Source organism: Heterocephalus glaber, unplaced genomic scaffold, assembly GCF_053883595.1.
Source record: "Heterocephalus glaber isolate CG9 unplaced genomic scaffold, H.glaber_assembly_v1.0 deba00000071, whole genome shotgun sequence".
NCBI classification, from domain to species: domain Eukaryota; kingdom Metazoa; phylum Chordata; class Mammalia; order Rodentia; family Bathyergidae; genus Heterocephalus; species Heterocephalus glaber.
The window spans coordinates 11278024-11298550 of record NW_028258137.1 but is presented as its reverse complement, the minus strand read 5'-3'; the positions used below and the strand labels follow the sequence as shown (position 1 = coordinate 11298550).

General features: G+C 44.6%; 2 protein-coding genes across 2 annotated transcripts in view; one reads left to right on the top strand and one right to left on the bottom strand.

Moving 5' to 3' along the window:
- Nucleotides 1-12: 12 nt before the first annotated feature.
- Gabarapl2 (GABA type A receptor associated protein like 2) lies at nt 13-11728 on the top strand. Its single transcript, XM_004842829.4, has 4 exons — nt 13-216; nt 540-595; nt 1954-2126; nt 11109-11728. The coding sequence occupies exons 1-4, from the start codon at nt 183-185 to the stop codon at nt 11197-11199; spliced, it is 354 nt and encodes a 117-aa protein (XP_004842886.2). The 5' UTR covers nt 13-182; the 3' UTR covers nt 11200-11728.
- Adat1 (adenosine deaminase tRNA specific 1) overlaps nt 11324-20527 on the bottom strand; it is a 39783-nt gene continuing 30579 nt past the window's right edge. The window contains exon 11 of the transcript XR_015448558.1: nt 11324-18945. The gene's annotated coding sequence lies outside the window, so the exon portion shown is untranslated. The remainder of the gene's footprint in view (nt 18946-20527) is intronic.

The following is a 20527-nucleotide window of genomic DNA, read 5'->3' as shown; positions in this document are numbered from 1 at the left end:
GCGACGCCCCGATGAACGCCGCCGGAAGCCCCGCCCCCAATCAGTTGCTAGGCTTGGGCAGCCGGAAGTTCCGCCTGTCGTGTAGTCTCCTCTGTCGCTGCCGTCGCCGCTGTTGTTGTTGTGGTCGGTTCGCTGAACTTCGCGGCTCAGAGAGCCGGCTCGGTCCCCTCCCCGCCGCCGTCATGAAGTGGATGTTCAAGGAGGACCACTCACTGGGTATGCGATAGACTGCCGGCGGATGCGGGGGCGGAGCGGCGGGTGGGCCCCCCTCCCCTCCCCCACTCGGGCCGCTCTGGGCCAGCTCGGGCGGGGCGGATGCTGCGCTCTGAGCTTCAGTAGCCGAGGCCCCACCATCCCTGGCGGACCGCTTTCCACGGGCCTTTCGGGAGCGAGGGGACCCGGGATAGCGGCTGTGGGGACGCCCGAACGAGGACTCGCAGCGTGCGCAGGTCGCGGCGGGGAGGAGGGCTAGGGGCCCGGGAATGGAGAACCCGCAGGCTGGCAGGTGGGACAGTCAGCGCGCTGTGTTTCTCTCACAGAACACAGATGCGTAGAATCCGCGAAGATCCGAGCGAAATATCCTGATCGAGTTCCGGTGAGTGTTTAGACTCCCCGTCCCCTCACCCCGCTGTCACCCCTGTTTTCTAGGAGCGGTGTTAGGGCCCTGCATCATTCAACAGTAGACTTGGAAGTTCCGGTCCCAGTTACATCAGCAGACTGGCGGGTTTGGTTTGGGGCTGGCGGGGACCAGGGCGTGTAGGGCTGGGGCTGGTGCTGTTCGGGCGCCCCAGTGCTGAATCTCCCGATCTAGGCCAGCGGGCTGCCTGCTGCCTCTGGGCTCCCTCGCCAATTATGTAAGGAACATGTTCTAGGACAGGGCAACAGTTCATTGCCACTTTGGGGAACACTGGTGGAGACAGTCTCCCTCAGACTGTCACTTAGGTCTTATAAGTGGTACTTTAGTCTCAGGTCATTCGTCTTTAACGTTGAATCTCTATTTTAACTTTTAGCTTTCTTTCCTCTGAGGCTGTCATCTTGCCTTACCAAAAAAGATCTGAAAAGCTGCTGAAAACCCCTTTTCCCTTTAACCAGTAAATGTGATCTTCTGTTCCTTTTTGGTGGGGGAGATAGTTTTTGTTATCCTTATTGACTTTTTTTTTTTTTTGGTACTGGGGATTGAACTCGGTCCTTGTGCTTGCACTGCAGGCGGCGAAACCACTAAGCTAAATCCCCAGCCCTCCTTATTGATTTTTAAAGGACACCAAGACCTGTTATTGTAGCTCTTTGCTTGTAAACAGTTCCTTTTGGGAGAGAACTATAAGGACAGATTCAAAATGGGTTCAGAGAGAAACAACAGGCCAAGTGAAAGATTTGGTTCTTGGCTGGCTGAGATTGCCAAGCATTCCTTTTAGTCCATCCATTTTTATTTCTTTTTGTTCCTTGGTATTTTAATTTTCTAGTAGCCTGGGTCCATTCTGGAGTCCTGGAGAAACAGGCTACAGATAAAACTCTCACATATATTTTTGTGTCTCCCCAGGCAAAATGTGTTTTATTTTTTTGTTTGTTTTTAGACTGGGTCTCACTATGTACTTCAGGCTAGCCTCAAACCCTAAGTGATCCTCTTGCCTCAGGCTCCTTAGTTCTGGAATTATGGGTATGTGCCACCACGCCCAGCTGCTTAGATAAAATGTTGAAAAGCTTAATAGCAGTATTTCTCACTCCAGGGATGAGAGATATAATTGACCACAGAAAAGCATTTACCTTTCTCTACAACACATTTATATCAATTCTTAACCTCCAGAGTGTGTGGCTTATAAAGCCATGGGCGTATTTTCTCATGCTATGCAGTTTCCCACCCACCTACTTGCCCTCACTCTGTCCATCAGCTCCCTGTCTGTGAGGCCAGAGCCTCACTTTGGGAAATCCAGGGCTGACCTCTGTTTACTTCCCCAGGTGATTGTGGAAAAAGTCTCAGGCTCTCAGATTGTTGACATTGACAAACGGAAGTACTTGGTTCCATCTGACATCACTGTGGCTCAGTTCATGTGGATCATCAGGAAAAGGATCCAGCTTCCTTCTGAAAAGGCAATCTTCCTGTTTGTGGATAAGACAGTCCCACAGTCCAGGTGAGATGTGTTTGCCAGATGTGCTCTTGAGTGTTGGAACATCTGCTTGTCTGCTTAAAGAGTCAAAACTTTGGAGGTCTTAAAATTCTTTTTTTAAAATTTATATATTTATTGGTACATTTTAGGTATACAATACGTTTACATTTATCATTGGGTGCTTGTACTTGTACATGATGTTTCTTGGTTCTTATTTTTTCCCCATTACCTGTGCGCCCTTCACCCCCTCCACCCTTCCCTATTTACATAGACTTTGTTTCCATTTTTTTTTTCTTTCTCATAATTTTTCCTTTCCTTTCTTCCCTTTCCCCTTCCCCTCCTGCCACCCCTACACCTTTGGACCTTTTCCTATTTCAAATTATGAATAATTCATTTTAAACCTTATTTATACTTTCAGTTTCTCACATTAGAGAAACTATTCGGTATTTACACATATGGGTTCTATTTATTTCACTTAAGAGTATGGCCTCAATATGCATCCATTTAGCTATAAATGTCTCTAGTTTCTGGTTCTTTATGGCTGAGTAGTACTCCATTTTATAAAAAAACGACATCTTCTTTATCCAGTTTCCAGTTGATGGGCACTTGGGCTGCTTCCAAGCTTTACCTATTATAAACTGTGCCGCTATAAACATAGGTGCACATATATCACTGTGGTATGATTCTTTTAATTCTTTGGGGAAGATACCCAGCAGGGGAATAGCTAGGTCAAATGGGACCTGTAGTCCTAGTTCTTTGAGGTAGTTCCATACTGATTTCCACAGTGGTTGCACCAGCCTGCACTCCCACCAACAATGGAGAAGGGCTCCTTTCTCCCCACACCCCTGCCGGCATTTGTTATTGGTTTTTTTTTTTTTTTTGGTACCGGGAATCGAACCTGGGTCCTTGGGCCTGCAAGTCAGGCAGTGGAACCACTGAGCTAAATCCTAGGCCCAGGCTGTTATTGTTTGATTTCTTGATAGCAGCCATTCTTTGTGGGGTGAGGTGGAATCTCAGTGTTGTTTTCATCTGCATCTCTGGAATGAGGAGGTCTTAAAATTCTTAAGGCTGCAAATCTGGATTTTATGTTCTCTGATATCAGTAACTCCAGGAAAATAATAAACAGTAGCAATATATTTGTGTACTCTGGATTTAAAAAACTGAAGAAAGATTCGACTTGAAAAGAAAAAATGCAGCCCAACCTCAGCAAGGTTGCATCCTAAGTGAGGACTTGCTTAGGCTTAAGCCATAGGTAGAACTGAGCCTGAAATGTGGTTTTTCCTAGTGGCTCATGAAATCAGCCCTATTGTTCTCCACCAAGAGCTTGTGGGCACTGCTGAGGCTTAGCTTTAGTTAATCCCCTGCCTGTTTGCTCTCTAAAGTCAACTATTTGTTATTTCAAGAGTTGATATCTGCCTTATCCTCAGGTCTGATAAAAGTGGCTGCTTAGGGGGCGGGAATTTACCTCAGTGGTTCTGCCACCTGCCCTGAAAACAAAAGGACCTGAGTTCAATCCCTGGTACTAAAAAAAAAAAAAAAAGTGGCTGCTGATGGTAAAGGGATTGAAGTCTTTTTACAGATTTAAACTTCCCCTGGCACCACTTGCTTTGACTGTCACTTTTTGTTGTTCTTGTTGTTGTTGTTGTTTTCTGGTACTGGAGATGAACTCAGGACTTTGCACTTGCCAGGCAGGCACAGGACCACTGAGCTGTATCCTTGGCCCCCTTGACTGTCACTTGAACTGTTTGACTGTCATGCTTCCTAGAAGCAGTCTTTGATTATAAATTGAGGACTGAATCAGGACAGGGCCATTACAATTCCTCTTTTTGGTGTACTTGACAGCCCAGCTTTAGTCTCTTGTGAAAAGAAGAAAAGGGACTGATTGGCTGTCTAAATCTTTGGTCAGGCTTTTCCCAGTCCTGATTGGGCACTGAGCCAGATTTCTGGAGCCTGCCTCTACCCTCAGTGTGAATTCCTGGCCACATTTTATCCTAGTAACCCAAACTAAGTTTTATGTTACCCCAAAAGTAATACTTGTAAAAGCAAAGACTTTCAGAGGCCCGGTAAGCTAGCTCAGTTTATAAGAATGTACTCCTGTTGAAAATTTCAGAAAATGCCTAAGCCAAATTCCTGATCTATTTCTAATAAAGGTAGAAAGCTCTGGCTACTTTCTAGTCTGCTACCTTCTTTCCCAATCTCTGCCAACTCCACTTCAGGTGTTTGGTAGGGGGTAGTGCAGGAGAAAAATGGAAGCTACTCTCCTAAGGCCAATATCCAGCCTGAGGACGGGACCACAGCCTGGCCAGTGGGTGCTCTTGGTTTTTTCTGGAAGCTGTCTTGTTTCAGAGGTGATCTTGTCACCCTTGGGATTGTCTAGCCTCCCTTCAGAGGCTCAGCAGTATGTTGCTGGGTGCACTCTTCAACAGGTAAGGAAGCCTGGAATAACCACGGTCACTTTTAGCTCCCTCAAGATGGTGGGGAGGTCATTTTTCTTTCACCTGGAATTTCTAGAGAGCCTTAGTGACCCTTGTTTCCTCCTTCTTGGAGGTGGTACCTTAGTGGGAGGAAGCAGATGACTAGGACCAGTGGCACTGAGTTTATTTTTCCCATTTCAGTCCTTTGGTACTTCTTGAAAGAAATGAAGCAGGCTTTTAGAGACATTAAGATTTCTTTGATGGTGCTCACTTTGGCAGCACATATACTAAGATTTCTCTGATGGCTCCATGGTAATCTCAAAACTAATTGCTTCTCGGCCTTTTTGCTAAGATCAAGTGTGGTAATCTCAAAACTAAAATGGGTATAGGTCTTACCAGCTACCCCCTTCATGTTATTCCTGAGGTATAAATAAGATTGGAGAAATAGGGTTGGAAGTGAAAACTGATTCTCAGGCCAGCTAAGGCCGTTTCCTCTCCCAAGTCCCATTTGCCTTTTTGTCTGGGGAGAACTTATCCTAAAGCAGATTACATGTGGCCGTAAGTCAGGATTTTAGGACAAGGTGACCAGGAATTCAACTCCTGACTCTTTAAGATGTGGACAGCACCAGCCAGGGCCCCTCTGCCCAGGACTTTAGCACTTTTGGACCCTGCTAATGACCTTTTTTCCCCCTTGAGACAGCATCTCATTATGTAGACCAGGCTAGCCTTGAACTCACTATGTAGCCCCTGCTGGCCTCATCCTCCCAAGTGCTGGGATTATGGCTGTGTACCACCATGGCTGGCCCAGCTAATGACTTCTTGCCCAATACTTGATGCAGCCATTCTTTGTTCATTTTGGGATTTTATTCTTGAAAACAAGTTTATCTATAGATGAAAGATGGATGTGACATCATCAGGCTTTATGCAAATATAATCATTCATAGCAGCACAAAGTGCTCTAGGGTCTCCTTCCTAAAGCTAATATGTGACTCAACTCCAATATCTCCTCTCCAATGCAGTTTAGCCTCTTCTTCAACTCTTTCTAGCCTCATGTAACCTTCACCCAGTGCTTGCAGCCTGAGTGGCTGGGGAAATTAGAATAGAGAAAGGATGGACCCAGACCTGCAGAAGCCCTCATCCTTCCATAACTTTATTTCTCCCTTATAGCTGGACTTTGGTGGTAACCATGCAGAGTGTCGTGATTATTGTTTAAATTAGTACTGAATACTGATTCTAGAAACAGCGGCAAGTCCCTAAGAATTCTACTTCCTTAATTCTTTCAAGTTCTGTTTCTTTAAAAAAGGGGGAAATCTCTGCTAGGTGTAGTGGTGGATGGATACCTGTAACCTCAGCACTGGGGAGACTGAGGCAGGAGGATTGCTGTGAGTCCTAGGCCAGCTTGAACTGCATAGTGAGATGCTGTCTCAAAAATAAAAAAACAACGAAAAAAGGAAAGTGGGGAGATTTCAACTGCTTTTTCCATTTAGCATTGGAAAGTTGAGTTTTCTGCCTGGTTGCCTGCATCAAGAATCAGGCCCAACCCAGAAGGGGAACCGTGCCTTGGTGCAGGGAGAACTGAGAGAGAACACTGATGTTTAAGTCAGGTTTCCCAGGCATGGCCTCAGAGGGAAACCCAGATCTGGCAGAGGCCTTTGGTCTTTTTTAGAGCATGGGTAAAAATCTTCTTTATGCTATGTTTAAAATAACACACTCCTAACAGGAGTGTGTTATTAATTAAAATATCCCTACAATTCCACATGGGGAAACCAGTGCCATTTAAGATGATGGTAGTTGCTTCTCAAGCCTTGGTGTCTTTTTGTTTCTTTGGAGATGGGGTCTCGCTGTGTATTCCAGGCTGGCCTTGAACAGGTGTATGCGATAATGCCTGCTTGCTTCTCAAGTTTTAAAGAAGTCTTAAAGGGCTGGGGATTTAGCTCAGGGGTTCTGACACCTGCCTTGCAAGTGCAAGGTTCCAAGTTCGATCCCTGGTACCAAAAAAAAAAAGAAGTCTTAAAGGATGTTGTGATGTTTTATAATCCATTCATTCTTTATTTAGAAATATGCTAAATTAGTACTTTTGATCTTTTCTGGGTAAATACCTCTTCAAAAACAGGGTTTATAGGGGCCGGGGATTTAGCTCAGTGGTTCTGGTGCCTGCCTTGAAAGTACAAGGTCCCAAGTTCAATCCCCGGTACCATAAAAAAAACCAACCCCCCAAAACAGGGTTTATTTCCGCAAAGGAACAAAGGTTTGTTCATATGAGAGAAAAATCTGACAAAAAGGAACAAAAGGGGGGGGCCAGAGATTTAGCTCAGTGGTTCCGCCGCTTGCCTTGCAAGCACAAGGACCCGAGTTTGATCCCTGGGTACCCCCCCCCAAAAAAAAGGAACAAAAGGTAGTTCGCCTTTACATTCTGGCACCTCTGGATGCCTTTGGGGCTATGCTATTGTCACTTTGCAGCGTGCATCTTTCCAGGTCCAGGTGCCCTCTGATCTTACCATACTCATCCTGCCTGCTGGAGAAGACAGGAGCTTAGGTCTGGTGGAAGCACACGGTGGCCACAGCAGATGACTGGCCAGATGTGTGCATCAGCCTAGCCACTTCATGAGTCACACTGGGTCTCACAGCTCCATGACCTGCCCTTGGTCGGTGCTAAGGGCAGAAGCCTTGGTGATTGGGCATCCGTGCAGGTCTACGCCAGCTTCCCTTTTGAGTAGAGACAGGGCCAGCCCTCTCTCTCTCTCTCTGTCTCTTTCTGTCTGTCTGTCTGTCTTTTTTTTGAGACAAAGTCTTACTATGTAGTCTGGGCCGGCCTTGAACTCAGTATAAAGCTCAGGCTGGCCCTGACTTTTTTTTTTTTTTTTTTTGAGACAGGGTCTTGGTATGTAGTTCAGGCTGGCCTTAACCTCACTGTGTAGCGCAGGCTGGCCTTGAACTTGTCATCTTCCTGCCTCAGCCTCCATGATAGCTGAGATCACAGGAGTGGGCTACTGCACTCAGCTTGAATATGGACTTAATTGGACTTAAACCAAGTTTTTGTTTTTTCTTAATTTTGTTTGTGGCCCAATTCTCTTTTTGGCTCCAGGCCAAGTTACTCTGATACTGCATGTGTTCTGATACCCTAGATGCTGTTTCAAATTATTACACTGTGCGGATGTGCCAGTCTTGTTTCTTCACATCCAGTGTCATCTCAAAATCAGGCAGCTGTGCAGCATTGAGCATTGTCAATTGTCAAGTTTCTTATCCCGACTATAAGGACACAGTGCTGTTGCCAGCTCATAAAGCTTCCGTATGATTCTGTGTGATAGAGAAAGAGTAGTATCAGACTCTTGAAGCCGTTAGACGCAACCATTAGTTGTCACATTACAGGATTTGAAGGAGACAGACCCAAGACCTGCTACTCAGTGGTCTTGTTTGAGAGCTTGATGTCCAGGTGATTGGCAAGGATGCTTGTGTATCTGAGAAGTGTGTTCTAAGGATAATCTCTAGGGAAGGGCACAGACGGTTAGGTCATTAGAACACTCATTCACTTGGAGGCTGCACAGGTTGATGGTGAGAATATGTCCTAGTTTTGTGACTTGACCTCTCCATACTTTAGTTTTCTTTTCTTTGCACTATGGATTACCAAAGTGCCTACTTCTGTTGTGAGGTTAGTTAATATATGTAACTTACTTAGCACAGTACTTGGCCATGTTTTGCTATTATACTTAGAATTACTAGCTTTTATAGTTGCACGAGCACTGCTTAAACAAATTAAAAGACAATGGAATCTAAAGGCAGACAAGGACAAAAGCCACATAATTATGGCCTCTGTATCCTCCCCAAACTGAGGGCTGAGTCCCAGAGCCTGCCTTAGATAAGTAGTGTCCCAGGGATCATTGTTCACCATGGGTAGCATGGAGAATCTGGGGTAAGCCCCTGGTGTAGGTGGAGCTTCTCAAGTAGTGCTCATTTAGCACTGGAATTTAGAGGTGTTACACTGGGGATTCTTACTGCTAGGAAAAGAGCAGAACTTCAACTTTCAGGTAGAACCGAACTTTCTGTTTTCTGTAAGCACCAGATTAATTGTCTTTGAATTGCACAGTGCTGCTACTGTGTTGAAACCCATTTGGTTAATGGCAGTGGAGAGATGTTACAACAGGTACAGGGGTACCCTGGACCTGACTGAGTGGAGAGCACTCACTCACCGTAGAGCTATGGCACTAGCTGTAGTGGTTTCCCATAAGCCTCAGTGTGAGGAGTCTCAGAGAAAAGTGAGGTTTCTCTCTAGGTGGTCCCAGCCACCAGGCTGAGTCTTGGGAGGCTTAGGTACATGATCAAGCACTTCTGGTAGTTCCTGGGAGCTCACTCACTTCCTGGTTTGTCACTCTACATCTTAGTCACATGGCCCTTTCCTCTCGCTGTCCCTAGAATCATCTCTGGTATTTGAAGATGTGCTGATGCCTGGTTCCACCTCTAGACATTCTGATGTAATTGGCCTGGGGTGGGGCTTGGGCATAGCTAAAGTTCCCCAGTGATTCCTCAGTGCCACAAGGTGGAGACTGCACTGTAGTGAGCCGGGCTTCCTCTCCCCACCACTGCCCTTTCCCAAGTCGCCCCATGATCAGGGCTGCCACTGCCCATTGAAATAATATGGGAACTTCATAGATGATTGTAAAAATTTCTAGTAGCCACATTAAGAAGTGAGAGTAATCTCAACTATTTAACTTAGTATATCTAAAATTTTACCATTTCAACATGTAATAAAAATTGAGATGTTTTACCTGACACTTTGAAATCTTGTGTTTTACATTTACAGCAATCCCAATTAGATGAATCACGTTTGTAAATTCCAGATTAAGAAATCCTCACCGGTAGCACTGTTTTTATTGGGGTTTTGTTGTTGTTGCTGTTGCTGCTGTTGTTGTTGTTTTATTGTTTTTTGAGACAGAGTCTCACTTTGTAGTTCAGGTTGTCCCTGAACTTACCATGTAGCCCAGGTTGGCCTCAAAAGCTCACTGCGATCCTCCTGCCCCAGCCTCCCTAGTGCTGGGAGTATGGGCATGGGCTACATGTCCATACTGTCACTATTGTATGAGATGCTGATGACAGGTCATTTCATATTCATACTCATCCACCCTCACATTGTTACTTAATAATCTACCCACATAGCCACCTGAGCTCAGCTTGCAAATGGGGCAGAAGGAACAGGAAAGGAAAAACACTCCTTTATGAGGGTGGTCTGTGTCCCCATTTACACATTTAAGTCCCAGTCAGTGGACCAGGTTCAAAGCAGCAGGGAAATTAATGTTTCATCAAATTGAGGCCCTGGGCTCCACTTTGTTTCCTTCAGTGACCCTTGGTTCACTGTCCTATAATTTAAGGTTTCTTTTTGAGACGGTCTTGCTGCGAAGTTTAGGCTGCCCTTGAACTCATGGTGATTCTCCCCAGGGCTGGCATTATAGATATATGCCACTACGCCTGGCAAATCTATGCATATTTGTGACCTGTCTGGGATAGTGACCTTGGATCATCATCTCACCCACCACCAGTGTCACACTACTGCTCAGCACATGTTTGCATGTCCTGCTCATCTCAGCACAGTCACATGGACAGAGCTGGCATGGGGCTGCAGGTGTTACTAGACTCACTCTGGAGCCAGGACAACTCCGTTTCATGGCAGCACTAGATTCGGCCTCCACTGCAATCTGTTTTATGGCTTCAGGAAGCCAGCCTTCCCACCCACTCATTTAATTTAAGAAACCTCTATTTCTGGAGGGCTGTTAGCATCCCAGATACAATGGGAGCTTTCGCACACTATGTGTGAGGGAAAATAACTTCTCTTTGATGCTGACATAGATCTGTGGGGACACAGTTTTGGCTGGGGAACTTCCACAAGAGTGAACCTACTTGTACCTGTCATGTTCAGTCCAAATTACAAACCTTCAAATAAACCCTCCTGAAGAAGAAGAGAGCCCAATCTGCTGTTTTTACCAGGGTCCTTCACTCCACATAGGGATGGTCCTTAGGCTCTTCATTTTGCTTAGGTTTTTCTTTGTCCTATTTAAAAGACATTCAGGTGCCAACCAGCCAGAGCCCAGTCAGGGAGCTGGGGTTTTTCTTTTTTAAAGGACTTTCTTGTGAGAGTGAGACAAGAGGGCCTGCTTCTGGAATAGGGGATGGAAACTTTGCTCCTAGGCTTTTTTTGGGTGGGGGCAGCTTGAGATAGAGTCTCATGTAGCTCAGGGTGGCCTTGAATCACAGCTGTCCTGCTGCCTCAACCTCCTGTGTACTGAGATTATACCAAACCCAGCTTTTGCTTTATTTATCTGCTGACTCCCACTCTTTTCATCTTTTTTTTTTTTTTGGTACCGGGATTGAATTTAGGACCTTGAGGTTGCAAGGCAGGTGTGGTACCACTGAGCTAAATCCCTGGCCTGACTCATGGCTCCATTTCCTTTCCTAATAACAGATCGCAGGTTATGAAAGGCACCAAAACCTGAATAATTTTGACTGCCTGCCAGCATGGATCAGACTCCTCATTCTCAGGCCAGATTTTTCCTCCTGACACCCAGACTCAATTTTCAATGATTATTTTTCTTTCTCTTTCAAGCCTAACTATGGGACAGCTTTACGAGAAGGAAAAGGATGAAGATGGATTCTTATATGTGGCCTACAGCGGAGAGAACACTTTTGGCTTCTGAGGGCCAGCGCTGGGCTGAGTGCACCGTTCCTGCTTGTGTATCTTGTAAATAGCCAGCCGTTTTCAGTTGTTCAGACCTCTCCATATAGACCTATTAGTGCGTTCGTAACTGGATTCATTTCTTAATATATTGAAAGGTTTTGTTTCCTTAGACTAGTAAATTATCATACAGAGTTTTATTTTGAATTTTTCTTTTGTGCACTGTCCTCATGGTTCTGTTCTCCAGGGAACTTGTTCCTCTGGGAACAAGTTATATAGTTTCCTCTGGGAATCATTTAATGAAGGTGTTTCCATAATGAACTGAGGTAGGTGCAGTGTTAAAGGGAAGGAGATGATGCATTTATTCTGGATTATGTTTGAAGTGTTAGATGGCTAAGTATTAAAAGCATCCAAATTAAATCCTTAGCAATCAGAACACTTGCTTCACTAGATTTTGCCAACTGCCAATCATGTTGGACTGAGCTAATCTGTTCCTCTTTCTGAGACTATTAAGATAAATAATTAACAATAAAATTTCCTCTATAAAGGCATTGCAGTGTGACCATGTCCTTTATTCCCCTTGGGATGGGTCAGAGAAATGGCTTCTACACTTGTCAGAGCATGAGAAGGGCTTGTGGGGTCCATGGCAGCCCGGCCTGGGGTAGGAAACAGTGGTTGTTGTCATAAAAAGTGACATTTTTGCTGGGCAAGGTGGTGCATACCTGTAATTCCCATCATTTGGGAGGCTGAGGCAGGAGGATTGCCATGAATCCAGAGCCAGCCTAGACTACCTAGTGAGTTCAAGGCCAGCATGAACTACATTGTGAGACCCTGTCAAAAGCAGGGAGACCCTCTCAAAAACAAAATAAAAAACCCATGGGGGTGTGTGGCTTTTGAATGGTTAATATAGTCACATTATCCAGGTATCAAGACTATATAAAAAGGTACTCATGGCCAAGTCTTGCTCCCAGCGCTGTTTTCTGTCCTCTTCCTCTTGTATGGTTAATATATTCACATTATCCAGGTATCAAGACTCTATAAAAAGGTACTCATGGCCAAGTCTTGCTCCCACCGCTGTTTTCTGTTCTCTTCCCCTTGTGGGAAACTGGCTTCTTTTTTTTTTTTTTTCAGTATTTTTAGAAGTAGAGTTAAATATGAATATATATCCTTATTTTCTTACACAAAAGAAAACTTTATATATGCTTATACACTGCTTTTTTCACTTAACATTTCACAGCCTGTTGATCTTTCTATATCAAACTGATCTACATCCTTTTTTTTCTCTTTTTTTCTTTTGGTACCGGAGATCGAACTCGGGTCCTCAGCTTGCGAGGCAGGCGCCAGAACCACTGAGCTAAATCCCCAGCCCCATCCTTTTTTTTCTTAAAGACACATTTATTCAGCGTCATGATCAGACTATTAACATTTAGCAGTCAATAGCATTGGTGCAAATAAAAAGTTTACACTAAAATCCTTTGTTGGAATGCTTTACACTTTCCACAGAACAGAAACTAAAATAACCTGTTACACAGTCACAAATACAGTGTTTGAGTTTTTTTGCCTACACACACGAGTGCTGTCTAAAACATGTCTTCTTTATAGCAGCAAGGCCCTGCCACCACTGTGCTTGGGTGAGTTCACAAGTCTTGTACCCTGTAGCTTCTCTGTCACTTCTGTGGCTGGCCTCTCCTGCCGAGCTCTGTTTTCTAGCAGTATTAAAACCTTCGACAGCCACCATCATGACTGTTGCTACCGGAACAGCCAGAGCTGCCTTGATCTCATGGTCTGGCAAAGTGCTGGCCTCCATCACCATAGGGCCCAGAGGTTCTGCCTCCAAAGTGTCTTCCCTTCTTGGGTCCCACTTTTGAAGGTTGATTTTTTTTTTTTTTTTGAGACAGGGTCTTGTTATGTAGTTCAGGCTGGCCTTGAACTCACTATGTAGCCCAGGCTGTCCTTGAACTCATTGCAGTCCTTCTACCTCAGCCTCCCAAGTGCTGGAACTACAGGCATGTGCCACCACGCCTGGCTGAAGGTTGATTGTTGTAACTGCGAAAATCATTGTAGCTTCTGCCAGCACCAAAATGGCTTCCATCATTACCAAATCCACTATAGCTGTCCCCACTGCTCCCACATCCAACCACCTCCACGGCTGCCTCCAAACCTCAACCACTAAAGCTTCCTTCAAGACCAAAATTGTCATTACCACTAAAATCACCTCCACGGCCACCACCAAAATTTCCAGAACCACTTTGACCTCTGTCTAGATGAAGCACTTGCCATCTCCTGCTTCAACAGGGCTTTCCTCCTGTCACAGTTAATGGCCATTCACAGTAAGAGATTACTTTTTTTTTGGTACCGGGGATCGAACTCGGGAACTTGCGCTTGCGAGGCAAGCACTGGAACCACTGAGCTAAATTCCCGGCCACAGTAAGAGATTACTGAATGATAGTTTTATGCACAGGATCATGGTCACCAAAGCTTCCAAAAGCAAAGCCCCTATTCTTTCCACTGCCTGGGTCAGTCATGATTTCAGTCACTTCAGTTTTTCCCTACTATTCAAAAATAATCTCATAGGTGTTCTTCAGTATCTTTTTTTTTTTTTTTACTTCTTCAGTATCTTCTTTAATACCACCAACGAAAATCTTCACAATCAGGCTGGGGATTTAGCTCAGTGGTGCAGCTCGCTGCCTGCCTCACAAGTGCAAGGTCTTGAGTTCTATCCCTGGTACCAAAAAACAAAAATCTAAAAAAAGAAAAGAAAAAGAAAAATCTTCACAATTAAGCTGGGGATTTAGTGCAGTGGCACCACAACTGCCTGGCAAGCATAAGGCCCTGAGTTACCGGGAGAAAAAAAAAAAATCTGCACAATTAAGTGGGCACCTGGTCTTTGAGAATCTTCTCTTGAGACAGCACACTCCGGTTCCACACATCCATCCACTTTGTGCACTTGCATTCAAGCTTGCATCCACCTCTTCCACAAGTGGCTTAAGTGACAAACCCAAAGCCCCTGGAGCACTTGCTGTTTGGATCTCATTACCACCCAGGCTGTGGGTGTTCCGAATTACTCACACTGGCTTCTAGACCGATCAGTTTCAGTGCTCAGCCTCCTGATAAAGAGCTCTGGCACCTGTTTGGACTCTTTAGGAGACTCTGACTTAGACATGAAGGCAGTTGGAAGAGAGACTTCGACAATGCTTCAGTGGTGTCCATGAGCAGCAGACATTCATCCTTTTATATCTACCTGAATTCTTAGTGGAACCTCCTCTTTTTTTTTTTTTTTTTTTGAGACAGGGTCTCATTCTGTAGTTTAGGCTGGCCTGAAACTCACTGTGTGGCCCAAGCTGGCCTTGAACTCATGGCAATCCTCTTGCCTCAGCCTCCTGAGCCCTGGGATTGTAGGTGTATGCCTCCATACCTAGCTAGCCAGACCCTGTTTTTTTGTTGTTGTTGATTTTTTTAAATAAAAAGGTCTTTGAAGAACTCTGGCCTTTATACCAAACTACTGCTCGACAGGGAATGGCGGGCAGGAATGGTGACCCTCTCTTTACCATATAACAGAATAGTGTCATACAGAAATGGAGGAGGTGGCTTTCCAAAGCCACTCAGATCTATTTATAGTTCATGACCACAAACCCACAGGTGTAACTGAGAAGAGACAGAAAAGAGACGAGCAAATGTCAGTGATGCTGTTTTTTTTTCAATAGTTTTACTGAGCACCCACTGGATACCAGTTATTTACATGTGCTATCATTGCTTCAACTGGGAGAACTGAGACCCAGTGAGATTCAGGAAGACAGACATGGTTGGCAACATCAAGTCTTTCATGCTTGGGTTTATCTTTTTTGTTGTTTTTTGAGGCAGGGTCTCCCTTTGTAGTTCAGGCTGGCCCTGGCCTGAACTGTGTTGCCCAGGCTGGCTTTGAACTCAGGTTATCCTCCTGCCTCAACCTCGGGAGTGCTAGGTTTATCTATTAACTAGTGCTCTGGAGGACCTTGGCTTTGTATGGACTACAATAGCCCTCTGGGGGCAGGGATGGGGAACCTGTCCTTGAACTCACTATGTAGCCCAGGTATAAATAAAGCATGCAGTGGGCCGGGGATTTAGCTCAGTGGTTCTGGCGCCTGCCTCGCAAGCTGAGGACCCTTCGGTACCACCCACTCCCCCCCCCCCCCCCCGCCAAAAAAGCATGCACTGTGCTGATAAACCCACACAGAGACCAGTGATTTCAGAGTGCCATAGCAGACAACAATGGAACAAGAGAAGTAGGTACGAGCTACAAAACAAAGCACTTAAAAAAGCAGCTTTATTTGGAATATCAATCAGTATAGGGTCTGTCCATTTTGTCTTCAAGATGTACTATCTAGGGGCCAGGGATTTAGCTCAGTGGTTCCGTGCTGGCTTCATAAGCACAAGGACTGAGTTCGATCCCCAGTACAAAAAAAAAAAGAAAAAAAAAGATGTACTCTCTAGGCCAGGCATGGTGGTACACGCCTGTAATCCCAGCACTTGGGAGGTTGAGGAAGGAGGATCTCTGGGACTTCAAGGCCAGCCTGGACTACATAGTGAGTTCAAGGGCAGCTTGAACTACAAAACAAGACCTTGTCTCAAAAAACCAAAAAACAAAAACAAAATAGGAACATAAAAAAGTGTGTCAGAAGAGTGAGCTTTAGAGTATGTGAATTATACTAGCAAAGTTGTTATTTTTTGAAGTCTGCCAGGTGTGGTAGCACACAGCTGTACTCCCAGCACTTGGGAGGCTGAGGCAGGAGGATCACTGAGTTTGAGGCCAGTCTGGGCTACATAGTGAACTCAAGGCCAGCCTGAACTACAAATCAAGACCCTGGCTCAAAAAAAAAAAAAAAAAGCTAAAAAAAAAAAATTGAAAAGTCTGCTAGCACTACTACTCAAGATTGTTCTGACAGTAAAATTAATACAGTAAGAGAGGAAAAGAAATTGAGAGCATAAGAATCTAAATTTATATACAGACAATGTCTATCTAGAAAAATCCAAGAGAATCTGTAAAAATGAGAACAAATAAGGTTAAACATGGTTGCTGGCTACAAGATCAACTATAAATACCATATTTTTTTGGTGGTGCTGGGGATTGAACTGAGGACCTTATACATGTTAAGCAGACAGTCTACCATTGAGGTACATAGCCAGTAGAAATATTGGTTATGTTTTTATACACCAGTTCTAACCAACTAGGTAATAAATAGGGGGAAATTTCATTCTCAGGAGCAAAATCAATAAGCACCTAGGAATACATTTAGCACAGAGATGCATTTTTCATGGAAAAAATGACTAAACATTATTGAAGAACATAAAAGAAGACCTAAATGAGAGTGATACCAGTATACCATTATGGATGAGAAAACCCAATACTGTAATAAAGATGTATATTATCTCCAGATCATGAGTTGAATGCCATTTCAATAAAGTGCCTGGTAAGTTTTTTTTTTTAAACAAGTGAGGCTAAACTCCATATATAAGAGCAAAAAGCCAAGAATAACCAAGTAAGTGTTCAGCAGAACAAGTGTGTGTAGCCACATGCCTGTAATCCCAGCTACTCTGGAGGCTGAGGGATGAGGATCACAGGTTCAAGTCTAGCACTCCCTGGGTTCAATCCCTGGTACCGCAAAAACAAAGCAAAGCAAAACAAAACAAAATCAAGCTGGGAGACTTGTTTCAGTAAATAATATGGCAGGATTATGATAATAGAAGGTGTCTTATTAGACAAAAGAATGGAATCAATAGAAACACGCATATTTACAACAGCAGTGATATGAAAAAGGGGAAATGATGAACTAGGTCATCCAGGATTCTATAATTGGTTATATGTGTGAAAAAAATAGATTACTCTATCATATGTAAGATATATTAAATATTTAAATGTGAAAAAGCAAAATTTAAAAGACACTTAGAAAAAAATTTGAAGGGCTGGGTGTGGTGGCATACACCTGTAATCGTATCATTCAAGAGGCTGAGGCAGGAGGATCTCTGCAAGTTCAAGGCCGGTCTGGGCTACATAGTTCAAGGACAGCCTGAACTACATAGCGAGACCTTGTCTTTAAAAAAAAAAATTGATCAGGCCTTGGATGTAGCTCACTGGTGCTGTGCCTGCCTCGCAAGCACAAGGTCCTGAGTTCAATACCTGGTACCAAAAAAACAAACAACAAGCTAGGGTGTGGTGACACATGTCTATAATCTCAGCACTTGGAAGGCTGAGGGAGGAAGATGGCTGCAAGTTTGAGGCTAGCCTGAACTACACAGCAAGACCCTGTCTCAAAAAACAAAAAAACAACAAAAACCCCACAAGCCATAAAGGCAGAGACTGATAAATTTAAGTAGTACATTGATATGAAAAACTTCTGTACAAAAAAGGCACCATAAGAAATATTAACAGAAGTCACAGGATGGAGTAAAAATGTTGCCAACAGATAACAACCAAGAGAGAATTAGTATTGAGAAGAGCTGGATGTGGGGGTGGATGCCTTTAATCCCAGCAATTGGGAGGCTGAGGCAGGAGGGACATCTGGAATTGTCATGCACTGCTGTTCTAAGTATATGGTACTATGGCAATTGGAAAAACAAGTGGGTAATATCTAGTAAAGTTGAAGGTGCATATAATCCTGGGCCTTGCAAAATTTTGTGGAAAATAGTTGAGTTCCCTTACGAGTAAACGCTGCTAGCTAGGGGAAGGGGCTGAGACAGAGTTGGGTAACTGGCCAGACAGAGAAGAGTTAAAAATAGGACTTTTCCTCAGGCAATATGAGATGCAGACATCCCTACTAAAGGAAGGTGTAGCCTTTCCTTACTAAGATGAGTTTTGAGGAACTTAAATGCAAAATAACCAATTTTTTTCCCTCTACAATCCCAGTTTCTTTTAAACCTTACATGTTGAAGAACTGGGTTAGAAGCCTGAGTTGTAGTTGGTCATTTTATTTTTTATTTATTTTGGTACTGGAAATTGAACTCAGGACCTTGAGCTTACAAGGCAGGCAGGGTGCCACTGAGCTAAATCCCCAGCCCTGTAGATGGTCATTTTAAATACACAGAGCCACCCATGATAGGTGGCCACTAAACAACTGAGCAATTCCTGTGCTCATTTATCCACCATTAGGAAGAAAGGGCCATGCGGCCACCCACTCAGGACCCATCCTGAGCACCAAGCGCTGTTCTCTTTATTTCCATAAGTCTCTACTAACTGCCTCCTTTGGTTCCAGACTTCATTCCTTGACATTACAATTCCACTTCTAGGGCTGGGGAGTTAGCTTAGTGGGCATTGCCTGCCTCGAAAGCGCAAGCAAGGTCCCAAGTTTGATCGCTGGTACCAAAAAAACAAAACAATACAATTCCACTTCTAAGTACATATGCCAGAAAAATCCCCACACATGTACAAGTAAACATGTAAGAATGATTATTGTAACCTTATTTGTATAGCAAAAAAATGGAAACCAACTAAATGTCCACCAACAGGTAAATGTACACCTATCAACATAAATCTCCAAAACAGGGCCGATGAATGAAAAAAGATACAAATATATTCAGCATGATATCATTTTTACAAAGTTTAAAAACATGCAAAACAATCATATATATTGGTTGCAGATATTGTCAGATCCCAGCCCAGGCAGAACAGAAAAACTTGCCAGGCAATGCAGTTACACATCCTGCAAGGCACAGGATAACAGGAAGCCAAGGGCATCGTGTTCTCGGGGGTTTGCTAGTCCTGCAGGTGGCCCAAGGATCTCTTTGAAGAAGAGATCTGGAAGGAGGCAACAGAAATATTCTTACTCTCCAAAGACTTCATTACACTGAATGCTACAAAGCTTAAAGCTTTAAAAAGTGCACCTGATTCCTCTATTCCTTTCTTGGGGAGAAAAGACCAATCCTGATGACAGCTAGGTAGGAGGATCTATAAATGCCTCTGTCATCAACAGCTCTCTTCTGGAGACAGGCTGCTGCTTTCAGATGTGGGCCAGAGCCACAAGTGCACCCCACATCTGTCAGTTAGGCTTCTCCCGAGGACAGCCTCTCATCTACTGCAGAGCTCTGGAGGCCAGCAGCAGGTCGGCTGGTGGGGAGAGTCATTGTGGGCTGGGTGGCGACCTGGGCTGGAGTGTGAGTCTCTCCCCCTGTAGTAAGCAGCCCACCTCACACCTATGCTGCTCTGCCCGTCCTCTCATCCATCCCCACAGCTCAGAACGCAGTCCCCACCCCAGACCACACAACCCAGAACATCCTGGAGTCACTGTTTCAAATCTAATGCCAAAATCTGTCCTGTTCTGCTATGTTGGGCAGTAGGAATTAAAAACCTATACTTGTATGTAACCCACCGAAATAGACATAAACTTCGATTCTCTAAAAAGGCCCCTCTTTGTTTTTTTGGGGTACCGGGGATCAAACTCAGGACCTTTCACTTGTGAGGCAGGTGGCGGAACCACTGAGCTAAATCCCCGGCCCAAAAGGCCCCTTTGGACAAGGAACATACTTTCCAGTTCATGCTTGTTTTCTTCAAGGGTTCTTGAACGGTCTGTGACCCTTGCACCATTGTTGATTTTAGAACAGAATTCCTCCGAAGCATATGCAAGCAAAAAACTAACTCAAGTTGGCCCTTGTCTTAGTCTTTTTTTCGGGCTGCTAGAGCAAAATATCACAGACCAGGCAGCTCATAGAGAAGAAATTTATATCTCTCAGTTCTGGAGGCTGGGAAGCCTGAGACTGAGGTGTTGGCAGCCTCAGTGCCCGATTCCTGGTTGTCTCCCGACTGTGTCCTCGAATGGTAAGAGGCAGGGGATCTGTGTGAGGCCTCTCTCCTGAGGGCGCTGATCCCAATCATGCTCTACCATCAGGACCTCACTCCCTCCCAAACACTAATCCCCTCCTGATACCATCACTCTGGAGTCAGGGTTTCAACATATGGATGGGGGGGGGGGGCGCTAACATTCAGATTACAGCAGCTCTTGCCTTTCATGGACCGGCTCAGCCTGGCAGCGCCATCTGCCTGCCTTAGCACAGGTGACTGAGCACTGTTGGAGCCGGGTGGATGCACTGCCTCTCCCTCCCCTCTGCCAGCTGGCTTCTCCACCCAGTTATTGACATGCTAGGACAGAAGGACATTCACAGTGGCACTGGACAAGCTGAGGAAGAGAAGTATGGCATAAAAATACCAGCCAGGCGTGGTGGTGCAGACTGAGGCAGGAAGATCACTGCAAGTTTGAGGCCAGCCTAAACTACATACTGAGACCCTGTCTCAAAAAAAAAAAAAAAAAAAGACCAGCTGAAAAAGCATTCACTACAGGTCAAAATAGTCCACAAGAGGCAAAGATTTAGAAAGGAAAGCAGAA

What these genes read in the sequence shown, in the direction of transcription:
- Gabarapl2 (XM_004842829.4), top strand. Translation starts at nt 183, where the DNA reads ATGAAGTGGATGTTCAAGGAGGACCACTCACTGG. An exon ending in AATATCCTGATCGAGTTCCG is followed by an intron (nt 596 to 1,953) that starts GTGAGTGTTTAG and finishes TTACTTCCCCAG; the next exon opens with GTGATTGTGGAAAAAGTCTC. An exon ending in AAGACAGTCCCACAGTCCAG is followed by an intron (nt 2,127 to 11,108) that starts GTGAGATGTGTT and finishes TTCTCTTTCAAG; the next exon opens with CCTAACTATGGGACAGCTTT.